At 37.5% G+C, this 21696-nt stretch overlaps 1 protein-coding gene across 4 annotated transcripts in view; it reads right to left on the bottom strand.

Moving 5' to 3' along the window:
- TUSC3 (tumor suppressor candidate 3) overlaps positions 1-21696 on the bottom strand; it is a 240898-nt gene that overhangs the window by 109827 nt on the left and 109375 nt on the right. For all 4 annotated transcript variants that reach the window (XM_018042012.1, XM_018042013.1, XM_018042014.1 and 1 more), the window contains exon 3: positions 2700-2817. In XM_018042012.1, coding sequence (XP_017897501.1) covers positions 2700-2817 — 118 coding nt within the window. The remainder of the gene's footprint in view (positions 1-2699; positions 2818-21696) is intronic.

The following is a 21696-nucleotide window of genomic DNA, read 5'->3' as shown; positions in this document are numbered from 1 at the left end:
AAAGGCAAGGAGCTTTTTGGCCCCAGCTTACAATATATATAGTTCAACATTCCGCAACAATGAGAAAAAAAACATTCAAGTAACAACAAACATTAGATCATGGTTCAAGGTAAAGATACAGCAGTACCAGCTGGAGCGTACATGTTATGGACATTTAGTAATTTTTACTAAATTGAACAAAACACAGTCACCAATTCCTTTCTCCCACGCCACATTTTGTTCATGTGTGTTTTCCTGATAGGTGCACACGAAACAGTTACAGCCAACATGACTGCAAGTGCAGAGCTCCCTCTAACACAGCTCTGGCTTCCTGGTCTGTTGTCAGACACTTAGCCTCAGCCATCACACGGGAGGCTGAACAAGTCCCTAACAAGCCCAGGACTATCAAATTTCTACATGACATCATTTAACCTTATATACCCCTCTTAAAGCTCAACATTCAGAAAACTAAGATCATGTCATCTGGTCCCATCACTTCATGGAAAATAGATGGGGAAACAGTGGAAACAGTGTCAGACTTTATTTGGGGGGCTCCAGAATTACTGCAGATGGTGATTGCAGCCATGAAATTAAAAGACGCTTACTCCTTGGAAGAAAAGTTATGACCAACCTAGATAGCATATTCAAAAGCAGAGACATTACTTTGCCAACTAAGGTCCGTCTAGTCAAGGCTATGGTTTTTCCAGTGGTCATGTATGGATGTGAGAGTTGGACTGTAAAGCAAGCTGAGCGCCGAAGAATTGATACTTTTGAACTGTGGGGCTGGAGAAGACTCTTGAGAGTCCCTTGGACTGCAAGGAGATCCAACCAGTCCATCTTAAAGGAGATCAGTCCTGGGTGTTCATTGGAAGGACTGATGCTGAAGCTGAAACTCCAATACTTTGGCCACCTGATGCGAAGAGTTGACTCACTGGAAAAGATTCTGATGCTGGGAGGGATTGGGGGCAGGAGGAGAAGGGGGCAACACAGGATGAGATGGCTGGATGGCATCACCGACTCGATGGACATGGGTTCGGGTAAACTCTGGGAGTTGGTGATAGACAGGATGGCCTGGTGTGCTGCGATTCATGGGGTTGCAAAGAGTCGGACACGACTAAGCGACTGAACTGAACTGAACTGAATGAATCGCAGCACGCCAGGCCTCCCTGTCCATCATCATCTCCCGGAATTCACTCAGACTCACGTCCGAACTGAACCCCCGCCTTAAATGATGGCATAAGGATGAGACACTAATCGAAAAAGACTCATGCCCTACTTCTTATAAGGATACCAATCCTACCGAAATTTGTCAAGATTATATCATCATCACTGCTAACAGAGTCTTTATAGTCCAGGGACACTTCTAAGTGGTTCATGTGTTTTCTTTCATTTAGTTTCACAACAATCCAAAGAGAAATTTATCATTTTTATCTGTTTCGTACATGAAGACATTAAGGTATAGAGGTCACGTCCCTTGTCCAAGAATACAAAGTTAATATATGGAGATGATAAAATATGTAGATAAAATCTGAGCTCAACTGTCTGGCTCCCTGATCCCTGCTATTAACCTATAGTTATTAATTTTTTGTGTTTATCAGTACTTGACCATGCCTTCAAATGTACAACTCGTTGCAGTACCCAGCATGGATTAGTTTGGGTATCCTCGTCTCTTTTTTTTCTCACATTGTCTGACCCAGTTCTTTACAAGGTCATGGAAAAGCATTTAGACTCAAGCTAATTTTAAGTGGACCATTAGTGAATATTTTTGCTTGCTTGCTTTCAGACTGATAATTCATTCTTCTTTGCTGATTTCTAGTTTTATCTTTATGACACCATTTAACCTTAATTACCCCCCTTAAAGGGCTTCCCTTACGGCTCAGCTGGTAAAGAATCTGCCTTCAATGCGGGAGACCTGGGTTTGATCCCTAGGTTGGGACGATCCCCTGGAAGAGGGAACGGCTACCCACTCCAGGATGCTGGCCTGGAGAATTCCACAGACTGTATGGTCCATGGGGTCACAAAGAGTCGGACATGACACCGACTTTCACTCACACTCACCCCCCGTAAAGGCCTTTTATCCCCCTAAAACAGCTTAAAGGTTAAGTAAAACTTTATTGTTGCTATTTAGTTGCTCAGTCGTACCCCTACTCTTTGGCAACCCTGTGGACTGTAGCCCACCAGGCCCCTCTGTCCATGGGATTCTCCAGGCAAAAATACTGGAGTGGGTTGCCATTCATCCTCCAGTGGATCTTCCTGACCTAGGGACTGAACATTTGTCTCCTGTATTGCTGGTAGATTCTTTACCATCAAGCTACCAGGGAAGCCCCATGTAAAACTTACCTTGAATCTTGTATAAAATTTCACAAATTTATGCAAAATACCACCCAAAGCACATACAATTAAAAATCAAAATAAAGTTAATGGGTCACACAGAGTCGTACACGACTGAAGCAACTTAGCAGCAGCAGCATGTAAACTGCCACTGTATGATGGGGGAAAAAAAAAATGTATTTCCTCTATGACGGAAAAGCTAAAATGTGTTTATTCACTAATGGCAAAAACTGTACTGATAAAGATAATATTAACTGTAATTAATTATATCACAGAATTTAGTAACTACTCATGGAGTCACCGAACTGTGTTTTTACCTGGCACACAAAGACGTATCAACCATAACCAACTCCAATAAATATTCTATTGAAACAAAATATAACTCTTACCTGTTGAAAAATGTCTGTTCCCTCATCATAGTCCACTTTACTGAAGAAGAGTTTGTTACAAAAGGCAGATGAATAGCGCCAGGAGTTAGCCAGTATCTGATATTCTTCGTTAGCTAGTCTGATAAGGATAATGGGACAGAGTGGAAACATTATCAGTATTCAAATGTTAACAAAGCTATTAATAAAAGAGGAATTCTGGGGCAAAAGTTACCCTGGCTTTAGTAAGGACTGCAAGCTAAGAGCAGATTTTATATTTTAAATGGCTGTGGGGGAAAAAAAAGAATATTCCATGACACATAAAAATTATATAAAATTCAAATTTTTATCATTCACGAATAAAGGTTTCCTGCAACACAGCCACACTGATTCATTTACTTATTGCTGCGGCTGCTATTAAGCTACATAAGGGCAGAGTTGAGGAATTCTAGTAGAATGTGTGAGGGCAAAAAGCTCATCCTGGCCCTTTGTATAAGAAGCACGACAACTCTTATTCTAGGGGATAAAATCATTTTGTGCCATTTCCTATATATATATAACTTAAATCTTCTAATGATTTTTAGTAAAAAGCACAGAGCAATTTTTAAGAATTTTACAATTCACTTTAACAGAGAAATAAATATCATGGATATGTTTTAAAACTGTAAATATCAGTTATACTCTACTTTTATGTATTCTATCTATCTAAAAAAGCATTTACGTTTGCACCTAAAAGTAAGCAAAGATTTGAGTAGCTAAACCAAATGCCACAAACAAGCCCTCCTCTAAGAGCATCTTTACTCTTATTTTGAATTCATTTCTATTGGACATTTTGTTGATACACCAGATACAGAAGCTCTATTTCTTGATGTAGGCACGGAGGAGAAATAAGGAAAGGCTGGTTGCAAAAGGATGTAGGCACAGTCATGGAAAATGAAGCAACAGTGATTGCTAAAACTTAAAAAAAGGAGAGGGAGCTTCTTCCATGTAGTTGACTCTTCACAGGAGATATGGTAAGTCCCTCTCCCAAAGAAATACAGATAGAAAAAGGTCTAATCCTACAATCACAAAAAACTTGGAAAGGAGTCACCAGCAGATAAAGAGATGTCAAGGAATACCTGGAAAACGTAAGGCTAGTGGAAAAGTTTTGATGGACGAAATTACAATCTCCAAGAAGATGGCAATACAGAAGAGCCTAGGAAAATACTGGATGAGAAGCGCAAAGCTGCTGGGTTGGAGGTTTCGTCTTGCTAACAAGCCAGCCTGTTACTGTCTCCGGTGCTGGCAGAAGCCACAGGACTCGGGGTCAGAGACCTAGAGGACTTTATTCTTCACATTTGTATGCACCAGTTCCCTGGGCCCCCCGAGTTCACGGGATGACACAAAAGGCCCTTCTTGGATGTCCACACACACAGCTGACTGGGTTACAGGACTGCACTACTGAGTTAGGGGACTTACTATTTTTCTAGTACATGATGACCAACTCTGTGCTCTGGGGAAAGACATAACGCCACTCCTTAAGGCTTGTCACTGCACACACAATCCTTTGCTTTCTTGGTGTGCCCAGCAAAAACAGGCAGGATGATCGCAGCCCATGGTTGACTGCTTTTCCCAATAGTAGTCATAAAAAAAAATAACAATGCCATATAAAAAAGAGCAAATAAAATGAGAGGGCACTTTAAAGAGGAAGTATAATTTCTCAAATACGGAGTTAAATAAAATTCACAGAACAAAAAGGACACAGGTAGACTATACTAGGGGGAGGAAGGAGAAAGGGACCTAGATATTTAATCCAATAAATCCAACTTTCAAACAGAAAGAGCTCCAGAAAGAGAAGAGACCAAAGGAAGTATTTCTGGAAACATAATACAATTAAAGGGACTAAGTATTCAAATTAAATTACTTGCCAGGTTCTGAATAAGTGGAATAAGAAAAGACCAACATGTTGTGATACTTTAGAACGTTATGGATAAAAAGAAGGTCCTAAAAACTTTCCGAGGAGAAAAGTATTTAACAAGGGCAAACAGTGAGACGGGGACTGGACCGGCTATCGGCAGCGCTCGGTGCCTGCAGAACACGCCTGAGTTTTGAGGGTGTGTCATTTTCCATCTAGAATTACATCAAGCCAAACAACTGATGAAGTTTGAAATAAACATGTTTGAAGAAATGTAAATTATGTGAAATTACCTTAAGATATAATTAACAGAAAGGTACTAGGAATGGGAAAAAATGAGAAAACCTGAGAATATATTAAAGGAACTGTAAGAAAAAAAAAAAAAGATGACTAGGCAGGATATGGTGCAGGAGGAAAGGCAGGAGATGTGTAAGAAAGCTGAGATCCGACTACAAGGCTGTGAAATACAAATCAGAACAGGAATTTAATTGGACCTCGAGATGAAGAAGAGAATAGATTCTAAGCAACCATTATAATTAGCGTTGGACGATATAAAAGACTGTAGGGAAACGTATTTGGCCCCATAACAGTAAGAATGATGACAACAAATTGAATATAAAAGGCAATGTCTAAGTAAGAAAAAAATTAAAATGTATCATTATCTAGATTAATAGGTAATGGGAAAAATTAATTATTTTAAACATTTTCTTTTACACAGAAGTAGAGTTATAAGCAATAGCACGACACTGTAGAAAAGGAACCATAATAAAAACCTACTACTTTGCAACTGATGTTATTTATGTGGAAACAATAAGTCAACCTACAGACAGACATGATGATGGTCTATCAATGATGACAATGCTATCAACGATGACAATATAGAAATAGAGGTAACAATATAGAAATAGAGGTAACAGGATTTGGTGGGTAAGAGGGGAGGAGAGGTTATACTTGCTAACCTTCAACTTATGGAATCAAGAGATATCACTTATGAATAAGTAACAGAAGGTTGCTATTTACTGTTATAATAATAAAAGAAAAAAGCTATAAAAATGATAAGAGGTGAGATGAGTTAAATCCTCACTTGTTAGAGCCAGAAATGTAAAGATTAAGTGTACTGTATGAAATATACAAAAGTAACCTTTAGAGATTAAAAATAAAAAAAGAAAACCCAAAGGAATAACAGATTGCCTATGGCTAACTGTGCCAACAGGTGAATGCAAGGGCTAGGGATAGTGTAAGCCCTTTTTTATTAACAAGGAGCCACATGACATTGCTATGATTGAAATATATCTATTTAAAAGAGCTAAAAATGAACAAAGCTTTGATCTTTGGTCATTTAGCATAAAGACCTTAAGGGCACATTTTATGGTAAAACAGTGCAAAAAACCTACCACTGTAAACATCAGCCTGAAACTGCATTATGTTCAGTAGGCAGAAATCTGTATTATATATATTCTGAATCTGTTCAATGAAATAGAAGCTTGCAAAGCTTTGGTGCTTAAATAACATTTAACATGAGCACCTAATAGCAAAAAGTGAGCTATCTCCAAGGTTCCAAGGCCTGCTTTCATGGAGCTGAGGTTTTACTGAGGAGACCAACCAAATGAGAGAAAATGATTCAAAGCTAAAATAAATGCTGAGAGAAAAATTACACAGAATTGTATTACAGAAAACAATGGAAGATCTACTTAGATGACATGGTTATAAAAGGCTTCTCAGATAAAGGGACATTAATGCTCAAATTCCAAGGAAGAGAAAAATCCATCGCTGCAAAGAGCTCAAGAAAGAACATCTCAGGGAGCAGGAGTAGCAGGCATGAGACCCTAGAGAAAGAAAGAATTTAAGATGCTGATGAACTGAAGCTGTGCTATAAATGAGAACATGCTCTCTGTTTAAACAGTGCCTCACAGCTTCTCTTCCAATCCTAAGTGAAAACAGAGTTAGGACAAATATGAGCTCTAAAATCTGATAAGATTTTTGTCATATGGAACATAATATCGGGGCTTCCCTGGAGGCTAAGTGGTAAAGAAGCCCCCTACCAATGCAGAAGACGAGGGTTCAATCCCTGGGTCAGGAAGACCCCCTGAAGAAGGAAATGGCAACTCACTCCAGTATTCTTGCCTAGAGGATCCCATGGGCAGAGGAGCCTGGTGGGCTGCAGTCCATGGGGTTGCAAAGAGTCAAACATGACAGAGCAATCAAACAACAACAAATTCGCCAGTTATTTTCAAAGAAAATATGTATAGTAACGTCATACAGTGAATTGGCACTGATGATTAAGTGAGCCTGAACATTTCTGTAGACTGATAAACTTGAAGAGAACAGTGCTCCCATTAAAAAAATAAATAAGTCATTAACAGGACGTCATTACAAATTAGGAAAACAGGTTATTTTTATACAAAGGAACATTTTACACAAAAACACATTTTAAATTTTAAAACAAAACAGGGAAATGGCAAATTTTCAAAAACTGGCATTCTTACAATGATGATATTCTAAGAAATGAAAATGCTTCATTTTGAAAAGCAGGAAGAGAATAATCAAATTTTAGTATTCAACATCTGTGTATAATATTTTAAGGAATGATATGACTAGGATAATCTTGAACTTTTCCCTCATCATGTGATAACCAACTGCAGACCTATTAGATTCTATTAGGTATACATTCATTCACTCCACAAATATATTCTAGTGCCAACAATGTGTCAGGTAATGAAGGACTGAATAATAAATGGAAGGGCCCTGACCTCAAGAAGAATACATTCCATGAAAAAAAAGATGCCTCATCCAACTACACACAAAATGTCAGATAATTAGAAATACTCTGAAAAAAAAACAAAACAAGAAGATGTGTTAAGTGGTATTGAGAAACCAAAGAAGACGGATTCATTTTGCTGTCAAACTCTGTTTCCACATTGTCCACGTTCTCAGTTTAATTTCCAATAATCAACCGTGGGTTCTATCCTCTGCTCCAAAGTCCTAGGTAACGGCCTACATAACGAAGACCTTGGGCAGAACAGAACACAACGTCTCCCACCCCCTGGCCACAATTTACATCTGCAATCTATGTCCATATGAACATACCACACACTCAAAGGGTCTCTCTGTTTGACACTCCGTGTTCATTCTTTAAGCTTTAAAGTATTAAATCCTTTACTTAATATGTCCTCCATTCTTTCAAAAAGCTTGCTCCAAAATGCCCCCCTTTAAATCTCAACAGTTTCTCAGCTACCACGCAGCACTATTTATGTACATATTGTTCTGTTTATGCATTTTATGTTTATGCACTGACTGTTCAGTGGCCAAGACCTAGTCCAGAACAGGTATTTAAGGTTTGATGACGAATAATATAATTTCCTACAGAGTCTGTGTATATATACAATACACACACAACCCCACACACCCTAAGTAACTCTAAATTAGAGACTGTGAAATCTGGAGAGTCTGACTAAAAGCCTGCTTAGTCAGATTTATGTCACAGATTAATGTCCCTTTTAAGATCAGTCTGCTTCACTATACTTTAGAAGGAAAAAAGAAATACCTCACACCATATACCATCACAGATATATGCTATTTGTCAAAGGAATAGTGGTCTTGACCTGAAAGATTATAATGACTAAAACATCTAATATGTTCCTAATATCAATTTCACATGCAATACAGAATGTACATCTTAATCATCAATGATATGTATTCAGTGTTTTCATATGTTCTGCAAATAATAAAAGAGATACATCACAGTCTCCACCTCTAAGATGCTTGTGAGAGAATAGAAAAGACACACACTAACATACAAATGAGATACATATACTGAAAAAAAAACTGCAGACTGCAGGTGCCATATAGCATATAAAGAAGGAAATCACAGTGAGATAGAGCAGCGGGACAAAAGTGTGAATGTGAAAATATTCAGGAAAGAATGGAAGGGCTAAATAGTAAGCAAGGAAGGACCGGAAGAGGATATTTAAGGTAAGAGAAGAGAAGTCTGAAATGTGTATTACGTAGTTAAATAATAGAATATAAGCTTCATGTCAAAAAATAGGAAAGAAGAAACTGATACCTCTCTTCCAATAGAAAGATAAACAAGATCTTAACTTTATTCTGTAAATAGTGAACAGCTACTGAGTGTTTTAAAAGAAGTAGATTATGTAAAATATTGATTAAGAAAGCTGTAATTGGCAGCAGAGGGCATAATATATTATAGGAAGAGAAAATAAATGTTTGTAAACCACTTAGAATGTTACTATAATGGTCTAGTTGGGAAAATCTATGAGGCTATTAAAATAGTATATAAATGAAGATATGACCTGTTTCTTACACATACTCCTTTAGCATCTACCACGCAAAAACAACCAGCAAAATTTTCTATACATTTTGCTTCTAGTTAGGAATCCATCTGGCTGGAATAAAGAATTCCAGGGGAGCTGAGAAAATTACATTTTTTTTCAACACAAATACAATACTTAGTGAAAATTTAATACTGACAAGGTAAATGGGGCTTTCTTCTGTTGAATATAATTTAGTAGCAATAGGACTAGAAACTAGATATGTCTGTCACAAAAAGTAATTCAATAAGCCTAAGAAATACATATTTCAATGTTGATAATGTCTATTTAGAATATAAAAGACTTGGTAGAAGGAATGTGCAAATATTAACATATGTCCAATAACATAAACCCTGTTCTCTAAACTTAACTCCATTACATCTTATCCCTCCATTTTCCAACTTCTTCATGCCTAAGCCTAACTAATGACAAAGGAAGTCACTGGCTTCTTGCAAAGATTTGTGTCAGCTTATTCTAATGAGCAAAGGCATCACTAGTACTTATTAGAACCCTACCAACTTCACTGTTTTCTGAAACTGAAAGCTGAGAACCACAAATGCTCTAAGCACTTAAATAAGCACTTTTCCAACACTGTTAGCTAAAAAGTATTTTCTTTTTAAATAGTTCATAGGAACATTAGAGATGCAAGATCATAAATGGAGGGTACATTGTAAACGTTTCTAATCCATTCACATGCAGCCTGAAGAAGGCAGTCAAGTTATGGCCAAGCATCCAGAAAGGCTTAAGCAGCAACTGCAAGGCACAGGTCTGATAAAGCTCTTCTATTAAATTTTTGCAATCTTTTATTATGAAAACAAGAAAAAAATCACTTAATCCAAATGATGATAATTATTATTAGCTCATCTATAGTTGTATATACTTAACACAGCTCCCATAATGAATGTATATTTTATCTTTTTATCCCTTGAAGGGATTTTTAAAGAAACATCGTTTCTCTTTTTAAGGTTAATCAAATTTCCCATAAAGTAACAGACATCAAAATCACAATGTATGCTTTTTACAGTTACGTTTATGATGAATTATAAAGATTGAATTATAAAATTATAAAGATTGAATTCAAAAGAAGAGGCAGCAAAGGATGAGATGGTTGGATAGCATCAACAACTCAATGGACATGAGTTTGAGCAAACTCTGGAAGAGAGTGATGGACAGGGAAGCCTGGTGTGCTGCAGTCCATGGAGTCAGAAAGAGCTGGACACGACTCAAGTGGCTGAACAACAGCTACTTAATATATTGCATAGCTACATCAGAGTATGTCTTCATAAAACATCAAATTAATACTGGAGTGGGTAGCCTTTCCCTTCTCCAGGGGATCTTCCCAACCCAGGTCTTCTGCATTGCAGGTGGATTATTTACCTGCTGAGCCACAAGGGAAGCCCAAGAATACTGGAGTTGGTAGCATATCTCTTCTTCAGCAGATCTTCCCAACCAAGGAATCAAACTAGGGTCTCCCACATTGCAGGTGGGTTCGTCACCAATTGAGCTATCAGGGAAGCCCCAGTTAATCTCTGTGGATGATTACATATATGGAGAGAGATCTGGGTTGAGCAGAATCACCTACTACTTATGGTTCTAATATGCTGAAGAGAGAAAAGTTGGTAAACAACACGCTGCACCAAGATTTCGACAGTGATTTCTCTCTGGTTGTGCCACACGTATTCAGGATACTACCTAATACACGGAAATATAGTAAATAGACCCAATGCCTCTGAAGGGCTGAAGATTCACTACCACTTTGTAACTGGCTCTGTACAGTTCACTACTTTTATGATAAAGATGTTGTGTCCATTACACTATGTTTTCTGTGGATCTATTTTTTACTCAGAAAACTATTCTAACATGAATATGATTCCAACACATATCTTACAGCAAAAATGTATATGAACATAAGAGATACTAAACTGTATATAACGCACATACAACTCAGTTTATGAGTCAGTAGAATTTTTGTTCTCAAGAAAACTGGTAACACAAACATACAAGAAAGCTTAAAGGTTGTATGCTAAGAAAACTGACACATAATGTAGGTAAAAGAAAGGAATGGCACAGAGACTAAGTCCAGTCCATAATTTGTTTTCAAAGATCATACTGGCATTGAAATTCTGCAACAATTGTATAAATACGGAAAGAGAGCCCAAATGACCAAATACATAATATTGGTGGGATCCAGGGTTTCAACTTGTAGAAAGCAGATAAAACTCAGAATGAGGAAAATAGAGGAAAAACCCTACAGTATTAGCTTCAGTTCAGTTGCTCAGTCATGTCCAACTCTTTGCGACCCCATGAATCGCAGCATGCCAGGCCTCCTTGTCCATCACCAACTCCCGGAGTTCACTCAGACTCACGTCCATCAGGTCAGTCCAATTAAAGTAGTAAGTTATATATATGTCTTTATTAATTTATATGACACATACATACACACACATATGTACATACATCTTAGCTCTATTAAAAAAGTCTGAAAACAATACTATCGCTACAGTAAAGAGTGTAACTTACCCAGGCGTTGCTTTCTAAACATTGTTTCCTACAAAAGGAGGAAGGACTCCTCAAAAAAAAAAAAAAAAAAAATGCTTCTTTCAGTTCCAGGAATAAGTATAAAGTAGGCTTAGAATATTTTACTGAGCCAGAAAGCAAAGACTAACAGAGGCATTCAATGACATGGGAGTTGGTTTCCACTGGAAATTTAGGGCAACTTGAAGAGTGAAGAATAATCACAGTAATGGGTTAATGAATAAACAAGAAGCTTTGAGTAGAGATACTCCAAGGGGAAAATGGAGGAAGGAAGAGCTCTCCTTTATAGACAAATACCAACTAATTAATGTAGATGCAAAGACAGAATGTTCAAAATCACCCCTTCACAATCATCAATGAAACACCAAATTCAGGCAGAGATTATCAATGGATGTTACAATCACTGAGTAAAGTACCAAGAAATAGGATAGTTACATAATTTCTAAGTATTCCCCCCTCTTAACCTATTCACCTCCTGCTAACACTTATTACCACGGAAGGATATACTTGTACAACACAAAGATGCAGGGATCCCCACCACGATTAAGTAATTGATTTCACCTCTGGTATCTGAAAGAACTAACATTATACCTAGTGAAAGCTATCGTTTTTCCAGTAGTCACGTATGGATGTGAGAGTGCGACTATAAAGAAAGCTGAGCTACGAAGTATTGATGCTTTTGAAGTGTGGTGTTGGAGAAGACTCTTGAGAGTCCCTTGGATTGCAAGGAGACAGAACCTGTACATCCTAAAGGAGATCAGTCCTGAGTGTTCATCAGCGATAAGAAAGCCTTCCTCAGACATCAATGCAAAGAAATAGAGGAAAACAACAGAATGGGAAAGACTAGAGATCTCTTCAAGAAAATTAGAGACACCAAGGGCACATTTCATGCAAAGATGAGCACAATAAAGGACAGAAATGGTATGGACCTAACAGAAGCAGAAGATATTAAGAGGAGGCAGCAAGAATACACAGAATTATAGGAAAAAAAAATCTTCATAACCCAGATAACCATGATGGTGTGAACACTCACCTAAAGCCAGATATCCTGGAACGCAAAGTCAAGTGGGCCTTAGGAAGCATCACTACGAACAAAGTTAGTGGAGGTGATGGAATTCCAGTTGAGCTATTTTAAATCAGATGATGCTGTCAAACAAAGTGCTTTCAAAGTTGAAAGTGAAAGAAGGTGAAAGTCGCTCAGTCATGTCCGACTCTTTGCAACCCTGTGGAATTCTCCAGGCCAGAATACTGGAGTGGGTAGCCTTTCCCTTCTCCAGCAGATCTTCCTGACCCAGGAATCAAACCACGGTCTCCTGCACTGCAGGCAGCTATCAGGGAAGCCCAATAAGCCAGCAATATGCAGCCCAATATGCTGCATTCAATATGCCAGCAAAATCTGGAAAACTAAGCAGTGTCCACGGGACTGGAATAGGTCAGTTTTCACTCCAATCCCAAAGAAAGGCAATGCCAAAGAATGTTCAAAGGTCCACACAATCGTACTCATCTCACACACTAGCAAAGTAATGCTAAAAATTCTCCAAGCCAGGCTTCAACAGCACATGAACGTGAACTTCCAGATGTTCAAGCTGGATTTAGAAACAGCAGAGGAACCAGAGATCAAACTGTCAACATTCACTAGATCATCGAATAAACAAGAGTTCCAGTAAGACATCTACTTTTGCTTTATTGACTATGCCAAAGCCTTTGACTGTGTGTATCACAACAAACTGTGGAAAATTCTGAAAGAGATGGGAATACCACAACACCTGACCTGCCTCCTGAGATATCTGTAAGCAGGTCAAGAAGTAAAAGTTAGAACTGGACACGGAACACAGACTGGTTCCAAACTGGGAAAGGAAAATGTCAAGGCTGTATATTGTCACCTGATTATTTAACTTATATGCAGAGTACATCAATGCAAAATGCAAGGCTGGATGAAGCACAAGCTGGAATCAAGATTGTCAGGAGAAATATCAGTAACCTCAGACATGCAGATGACACCATGCTTACAGCACACAGTGAAGAAGAACTAAACAGCCTCTTGATGAAAGTGAAAGGAGAGTGAAGAAGTTGGGTTAACATTCCACATTAGATCATGGCATCTGGTCCCATCACTTCATGGGAAATAGATGGGGAAACAATGGAAACAGTGACAGACTTTACTTTGGGGGGCTCTAAAATCACTGCAGATGGTGACTGCAACCATGAAACTAAAAGATGCTTCCTCCATGGAAGAAAAGCTGATCAACCTAGACAGCATATTAAAAAGCAGAGACATTACTTTGTCAACAAAGGTCCATCTAGTCAAGGCTATGGTTTTTCCAGTGGTCATGTGTGGATGTGAGGGTTGGACTATTACAGCTGAGGGCCGAAGAACTGATGCTTTTGAACTGTGATGTTGGAGAAGACTCTTGAGAGTCCCTTGGACTGCAAGGAGATACAACCTGCCCATCCTAAAGGCAATCAGTCCTGAATATTCATTGGAAGGACCAATGCTTAAGCTGAAACTCCAATACTTTGGCCACCTGATGTGACTCATTTGAAAAGACCCTGATGCTGGGAAAGACTGAAGGCAGGAGGAGAAGGGGACGGGACGACAGAGGATGAAATGGCTGGATGTCATCATCAAAGCGATGGACTTGAGTTTGAGCAAGCTCTGGGAGTTGGTGATGGACAGGGAAGCCAAGCATGCTGCAGTCCATGGGGTCACAAAGAGTTAGACACAACTGAGTGACTGAACTGACTGACTGACGGACTGAACTGACTGACTGATTTTTTACTTATACTTAAAAGACTGAACAGAGAAACACAAAGAACATCTCTCATCACCCTGTTCTATAAGAGTTAAGTTGTAACCACAGCAGTCACCCACTGACACTACCATGGAGAGGAATTCAGGGTGAAAAATGCCCAGGCGCCCTGTGCTTTGGATAAACAGGTCCTTAGGTAGTTAGACCATTGAAATTCAGGAATAATTTCAATGACCAGATTCTTGCATCTTCCCAGAAGCAGAAAAGCACTAAATCATTAACTTGAGATATCTGTTCTTTGGGATGAGCAGTAATCTTTTACCAAACTGTGTACCTCACTGCATGTATTTCCCAGCTAAAACATACATTTACTGGCTCTTCCCCTATCTTTTCAGAGCAGCTTCTCAGGATTGAGTGGCTGTCTCCCAGGGAATGAAGCTTAAACTCACACAACTCCTGTGTGTCTTCCTTTAAGTCGATGAGCAAAATCAAATGTGACAAAATATTAAAATTATGAATCTTAGTAAAGGGTAGACTGGTGTCTTTGTATTAATACTACTGTTTCGACTTTCTGTAGCTTTCAAATTATAAGATGGATGACTAAAACTGGGCTTTATATACAAATAATACAGAAAACAGAGGTCAGAGAATGCTACAATGTCACACAGATAATGAAAGTTCATTAAAACATTCATCCATTCACTGTAAAATAGTCGGAATTCGCCAAACTGGGGAAGAGACACCTAGAAAGAAATTCAGTACAATGAAGTTATATCATATGCCTTAGACATTAAAAAATAAATAAACTAGACAGAGCTCAACAATAACCCTAAAACGTCATTTATATTAAATTGCTTATGGATTCAATCAAGTCTGAAACAGTCCTCATGTATTAGACAAGCCAGGCAAAGAATGTGTGAATGGCATGAGAGTTTGATAGTCTTGGGAAAGTGAAATACTTGTCCAGGTAGCCAGGCATATTTGAAAAACCTAAGAATTAAAGCCACAGAGAAATATTATCTAAGGACTAGAAGAAACAACAAGGGTTGCAGACCCAAAGCCATTTAGAAAGCACTTACAAGTGCATTAAATGATGAAAAAGGTGATTTTATCTATTGATAAACACAATTCTCACCTTATGCGCTGCCCTTAGAATAGAATTTCCTAAGAGATGTGACTTCACTGTAGTGAAACAAAAGGCTGATGATGCGGGCTAGCTGGCTTCAACTCAGCAGCCCTTCTTTGAAATGCTAACCTGAATGAAAGCTTTTCATGATCTAAAGAGCTTAAGAAATGCTGGCTGATGGATCCCTGCCCTAAAAGACTAATAATCTTAGTTGGGAATGCAAAAGCCAAATGCAAATTACAGTTCACAGGATAAAAGCAATGATGAATACGCACACTTAAGGAAAGCATTAAATTTACTAGCTCAGAAGTCACAAATCCCAACCCTGAGAGGTATTAGCTCTGTGACTTTGGGAAAACTATAACCTCTCAGCCTAGATAGGCTCATCTAAAGAAATGATTTTTTTTTAAACTCTTACCATGTAGAGTAGTGAGAATGCCATGAGATATTACATATATAGACGACTTAACCTAGGACTGCCCAAATAATTTATATATAGTAAGTAATAATTTTATTTATTTAGAGAAGGAAAGATATTAACCAGTTAATATCTATCAATGCAATAATTTATTCTCCCTCATCTTTAAAATATCTTTACAATGACTAATTATATCTTCTTTTATTTGACATTCAATAATATATTAATTTCTAGTATTACTAGCCTTTGATGATATGTGCACCCAGACTGATTCCGTATGTACTTTTTGATTTTCCATCACCAGGACGTTTTTCCTTACTTCGACTGAACCATAGTAATAACCTGGGAAGAAGATATTTTGTTCTTAGAATTTTTAGTGAATTCTGGAAAAGATGAGTAACTGTGTGGTAGAATACATCTAAAAGATTTAGCAATTACGGAGAATATTCCTCATAGTACAATCTGATAAAGGAAGTTTGGAGTTAACACTTACGGGAGGTGAGAATTGTACTGAGGAGTCTTAATTAACAACTTTATTTGGCCAAGGAGGTTGATGTTCCCACTGAGAAAGGTGAGAATTGAATTTGGAGATTTGTGAATCAACTGACTGTGTGAAAGAAGAGCAGAGTGATTTGCTAAGGGGGCTTACAAGGAAGCCAATAGCTCATTCACCAGCCTTTCAGCGAAGAAAAGCAACTGGAGAATCTCAGTGTGTTAGCTATAGAAGAAAATTTCACTTTTGCTTAAAGAAAACAAAAAAAGCAAGAGAGGTCTCACAAAGGAAAAGCACTAATCTTTTAAAATTATAGTTATTAACATTTCAATGATTCTATGGATTATAAAAAAAATTACAGCAGTATTACAAGATGGTCCCAAATTACACTGACACACAAAAGTACCCCAGGAGAATTCAATTCATGTATTTTTTTTTAAATTAAAAAAAAAAAAAAAGATTGCTGTTGATGGGGTGCCTTTCTCAATGAATCTACAACTCACTTTGAAGCTTAATTTATAATACAAAATATAATCTGAATACTTGTTTTTGAAATTTTTTCCGTGAAACCCTTCCTTATCTTTTCATCTTAGTTGTCCCCTTGAGATCTCTCGGATGCACTCTGTCCATATAGGCCACAGTTGGTAATCTCTTGGCTCAATGACAGTAGATCACAAACCGCTGTTCGATCAGAATTATTTAACAAATTCTCCTTTTAAATTTGCAGTATTCTATAAATCTAATATCCTCATCCAACATACTCCAAGGCATCCTTCTTTCAGCTCACTTACTGTTTCCCCCTCCAGTTCCACTAAAATCCTGAGTTATTTCGACGTGTGTTTATAGTGTACAAATGACCCCAGCCTTATTACTCCTAAAGCTTCTCTATTACATCAACAATCATCTACACTATACCTCAGCAATTTACTTATTTATTAAATCAACCCTTTACAACTTCCTAATTTTCAACTCCATCCTCCTTTCACACAAAACCTCATATGAAAACCTATAAAATAGGTAACTAATGAGAACTGACTTGTCTAGCACAGCAAACTACGCATGCTCTGTGGTGACAAAGAAGGAATTATATATATATATATATATATATGTATAGCTGATTCACTGTGCTGTACAGCAGAAACTAACACAACATGTAAAGTAACTAAGAACCAATTAAAGAAAAGAAAGAAAGAAAATCTAGCTTAATTGTATCACACCTAGTTTATCAACTGTCCCATGGCTTCTCTGATGCCCTATGCAACTTCTAACTCACATTTATACATACTCACATTTATACATTTCAAATATACTCTTGTTAGCACGGTTAGAATATTTGCCTCGTCTACTTAACAGAATAAAGCAAACAGCTTAGTCCCTACAGAGGATGCTCTTGCTCCTCAATTGCTGAGTACTGGGGAAGAAAATCATTTAATTCCAGAGATTCTTCACTAAAAATCTGAGTATTCTAGTTTCATCAAGGATCCTTGTCAATGCCATACAGTTATTCCATTTAGTTACGCTTCCTACTCCAATTTTTCCTCAATGAAATTAAATTTTTAAAAGCTATGAATCACTAAACTGCTTCCCACCTTCCCTTTCTCTATCCTAGCTGCATACTAGGATTACCTATAGCATTTTTAAATGTCCTCCCCGCCAAAAAAACAAATCAAAATATCTGGGCATGGAACCACATATCTACTCTATACTTTTTATTTGCCCCAAAAGCTTCACCTGTTCTTTCTTCTCTAACAACTTCACCCACTTTCTAACCTGTGAAATGACTTTTTCTAATAACTTCAATCTTTTTCTCTCATAAATCTAAAACTACTCTAAAATTTAAAAGTTTATTACAAAATAGGCTGTAATAAACAAGTAAATACAGGTTACTTTGAGCTAAGCATCATTAAAAAGTTAAGGATCAATATTTAACAATTTAACAACATAATGCATTAAGTCAACTACTATCTACAGGATATACCATTTACATTATGTTGTGGTTTATGTTATCAAATAACATACAAATATATGTAACTGTGAAATAAATACTTGGATAATAAAATCTTTCTAGATTGTTGTTATTTAGTCACTAAGTCACGTCCAACTCTTTATGACCCCATGGATTGTAGCCAGCCAGGCTCCTCTATCCATGGAATTCTCCAGGCAAGAATACTGGAGTGGGTTGCCATTTCTTTCTCCAGGGGATCTTCCCGACCCAGGGATCGAACCCTGGTCCCCTGCATTGCAGGTAGAATCCTTTCTGGATTACAGTTGCAAAACTATAATAATAGATCTCTTCATAATAATGAATACAGAAAATCAATATATTCAGTTTTTAGAAGCAAAAAAATGATTTCCCTAAATTATATATGGCACTGTAGGATGCCAGAGGATAGTCTGAATTTTTGTGGAATTTGAACTGTTACACCAAATGCCAGTTAAGACGTATCTTTGCTTCACAAGGGCTGAAGAGCCCTTGTTTAAGAACATAAACATACCCTGTTCTTAACTGCTAGCCCAATGCTGACAAACGTTAATGTCCACTTAAGTACGAGTTTTCAAATTGATAGGAAGGGGACTCAGAATCATCTGAAATGCTGTTTTTCAAAATAGTTTGCTCATCATCTTTTTTAACCTACCTTGACCTGTCTCAACATACACTCATTACTAGATTGTGATGAAATCTTTCATAAAAATTTCAGAACACTGAAATTCCCTTTCTGCAAGCTAGTCTATGGGGTCGCACAGAGTCAGACACAACTGAAGTGACTTAGCAGCAGCAGCAGCAGTCTGACAGGAACTGATTAGATTTTTTCCACTGGCTCATGTTACAAATGATTTTATTTTCCACTAAAGTTCAGAATGGTTTAGAAATCTAAATGAAGTCTACAGATAAATACACAATGTGAACAGTCTGAATGTGGAGTCACCACATAAAAAGTATTTGTTCTTAAAAAGAAAAACATTCATCCAAGAAGAAACAGGAAAATCTGAATTATCCTTAACAACGAAAGAAATGGAATATGTAATTTAAGAGCTCCAGGTCAAGACAATTTTACTGGAGAATTTGATCAAACATTTAAAGAAGAATTAACACAATTTATAAAACTAATTCCCCAAATCATTTCCAGAAAATAAATGAGGGAACATTTCCCAATATATTTTATGAAGTATTACCATGATACCAAAACTAGACAAAGACAATATAAGTAATGAAAAATATAAACCATTATCTGATATAACTTAAAATATAAAAGTCTTCAACAAAATATCAGCAAATTCAATTCAGCAATACTAAAAAAGAATATAATAATCAAGTGGGATATATTCCAAAATGCAAAGTTGATTCAACAGCTGAAAATCAATCAATGTAATCTACCACAGTATTAGTCACTCAGTTTTGTACAACTCTTGGCAACACCACGGAGTGTAGCCCGCCAGGCTCCTCTGTCCATGTAATTCTCCAGGCAAGAATACTGAAATGAGTACCCATTCCCTTCTACAGGGCATCTTCCCAACCCAGGGATCAAATCCAGATATCTTGCATTACAGGCAGATTTTTTTACCATCGGAGCCACTAGGGAAGCCCATGTAATCTACCATATGAACGACCTAAAGAGGAAAAATCCTATCAATTAACTCCCCAAATTAGGCAAAATTCAATACCCATTCATGACAAAAGCTCTCAATAAACTAGTAAAGAATACTCTCAATTATAAAGAATATTAGTAAAAATCTAACAGCTAATAACATAACAAATGATGAAAGACTGAATGCTTTCTCCCAGAGATCAGATGAAAATGTAAAACATAAAACTTTTAAAATTTTTAGAAAAACACATAAGAGGAAAAAAAATAAAATTGGTGACTGAGGGCCGGGCAAAGAGTTCAATTTGACATGACAAAATCTATAAAAGATAAACTTAAAAATTGGACTCACTCAATTGAAATCTGCATAAGATCTTGTTATGAGGATGTAAAGACAAGCCACAGACTAGGAAGAAATATTGAAGAACCGCTTCTTGCCTGGAGAATCCCCATGGACAGAGGAGCTGGGAGGACTACAGTCCATGGGGCCACAAAGAGCAGGTCATGACTGAGCAACGAAGCACAGCACAGAAGACATGAACAGATATTTCAGTAGAGAGGTGATACACAGATGACAAAAAAGTGAATGAGAAGATGTTCAGCACCATTACATCAGTGAGACGCAAAATAAAACCAGAAAATAAAACTACATACCCATGGAATGACTAAAATAAAACAACGACAACACTGACGCTGGTAAGGATATGGGAAAACTAGGCCCTTCACACACTGCTGGTAAGAATGTAAAATGATACAGCCACGCTGGAAAACATTTTGGCATGTAACTACCATGCAACTCAGCCATCACACACTCTGGCAATTTATCTCAGAGAAATGAACACTTCAGTGCACACAAACCTGTACAAGAGTGTTCATAACAGTTGTATTTCTAATAGCCAAAAACTGGAAACAACCCAGGATTCTTTTAGCAGATGGATGGTTAAACAAACTGCAGTACTTCCATACCATAGGATATTGTTGTTGTTTAGTCGCTAAGTCGTGTCCGACTCTTTTGAGACTCCATGGACTGCCTCCCACCAAGCTCCTCTGTCCACAGGGTTTCCCAGGCAAGAATACTGGAGTGAGTTGCCATTTGCTTCTCCAGGGGATCTCCTTAACCCAGGGATCAAACCTGTGTCTCCCGTACTGGCAGACAAATTCTTTACCACTGAGCCATCAGGGAAGCCCACCATAGGATATTACTCAGTAATAAAAACAATGAAGTACTGATAAATGCAACAGCTTGGATAGGTTTTGAAGGAGTTACAAGTAAAAAAAACATAAAGCCAAATCCAAAAGGTCATGTGTTTTATTCCATTTACGTAACAGTCTTGAAATGATGTAATTACAGAAATGGAGAATAAACTCAGGAGGTAGGGAGATGGGGTGGGTGTGGCAATAAAGGACACCAGAAGGGATACTTATTGTGAAGAACTGCTCTGCATCTTGACTGTATCAATACTGCTTATGAAACTGTGCTATAGCCTCACAAGACGTTAGCACTGGAGGACACTGAGTAAACGCTATACAGGATTTCTCTGTATTGTGTCTTAGAATTGCATGGAAGACTACAATTATCTCAAAATTAAGATCTAATTTAAAATAAGCACTGTTGTATATATATTTATACTCCTCCAAAACTTTCGTTGGTGTGTTCCCACTGAAAAATATTTCATTCATTTCAAGTTGTTTACTTCTACATCACAAACAAAATTCTCAACATTAGAGGTACTAAAAGGTAAATGGACTTCCTTAAGTCCATTAAAATCTTTCTATTAAACAATTTAAGTAGAGTGTATTTAATGGGGCTGCTTCACTGCCCCTGAGATATAAGTTGGTGACCTACAAGGCAATATTCAAACTGAATTCCATAACATACATAACTTTACGCAG

The sequence above is a fragment of the Capra hircus genome, chromosome 27 (genome assembly GCF_001704415.2).
Source record: "Capra hircus breed San Clemente chromosome 27, ASM170441v1, whole genome shotgun sequence".
NCBI lineage: Eukaryota > Metazoa > Chordata > Mammalia > Artiodactyla > Bovidae > Capra > Capra hircus.
The sequence above is the reverse complement of the archived record's forward strand: the minus strand, read 5'-3'. Positions and strand labels throughout refer to the sequence as shown.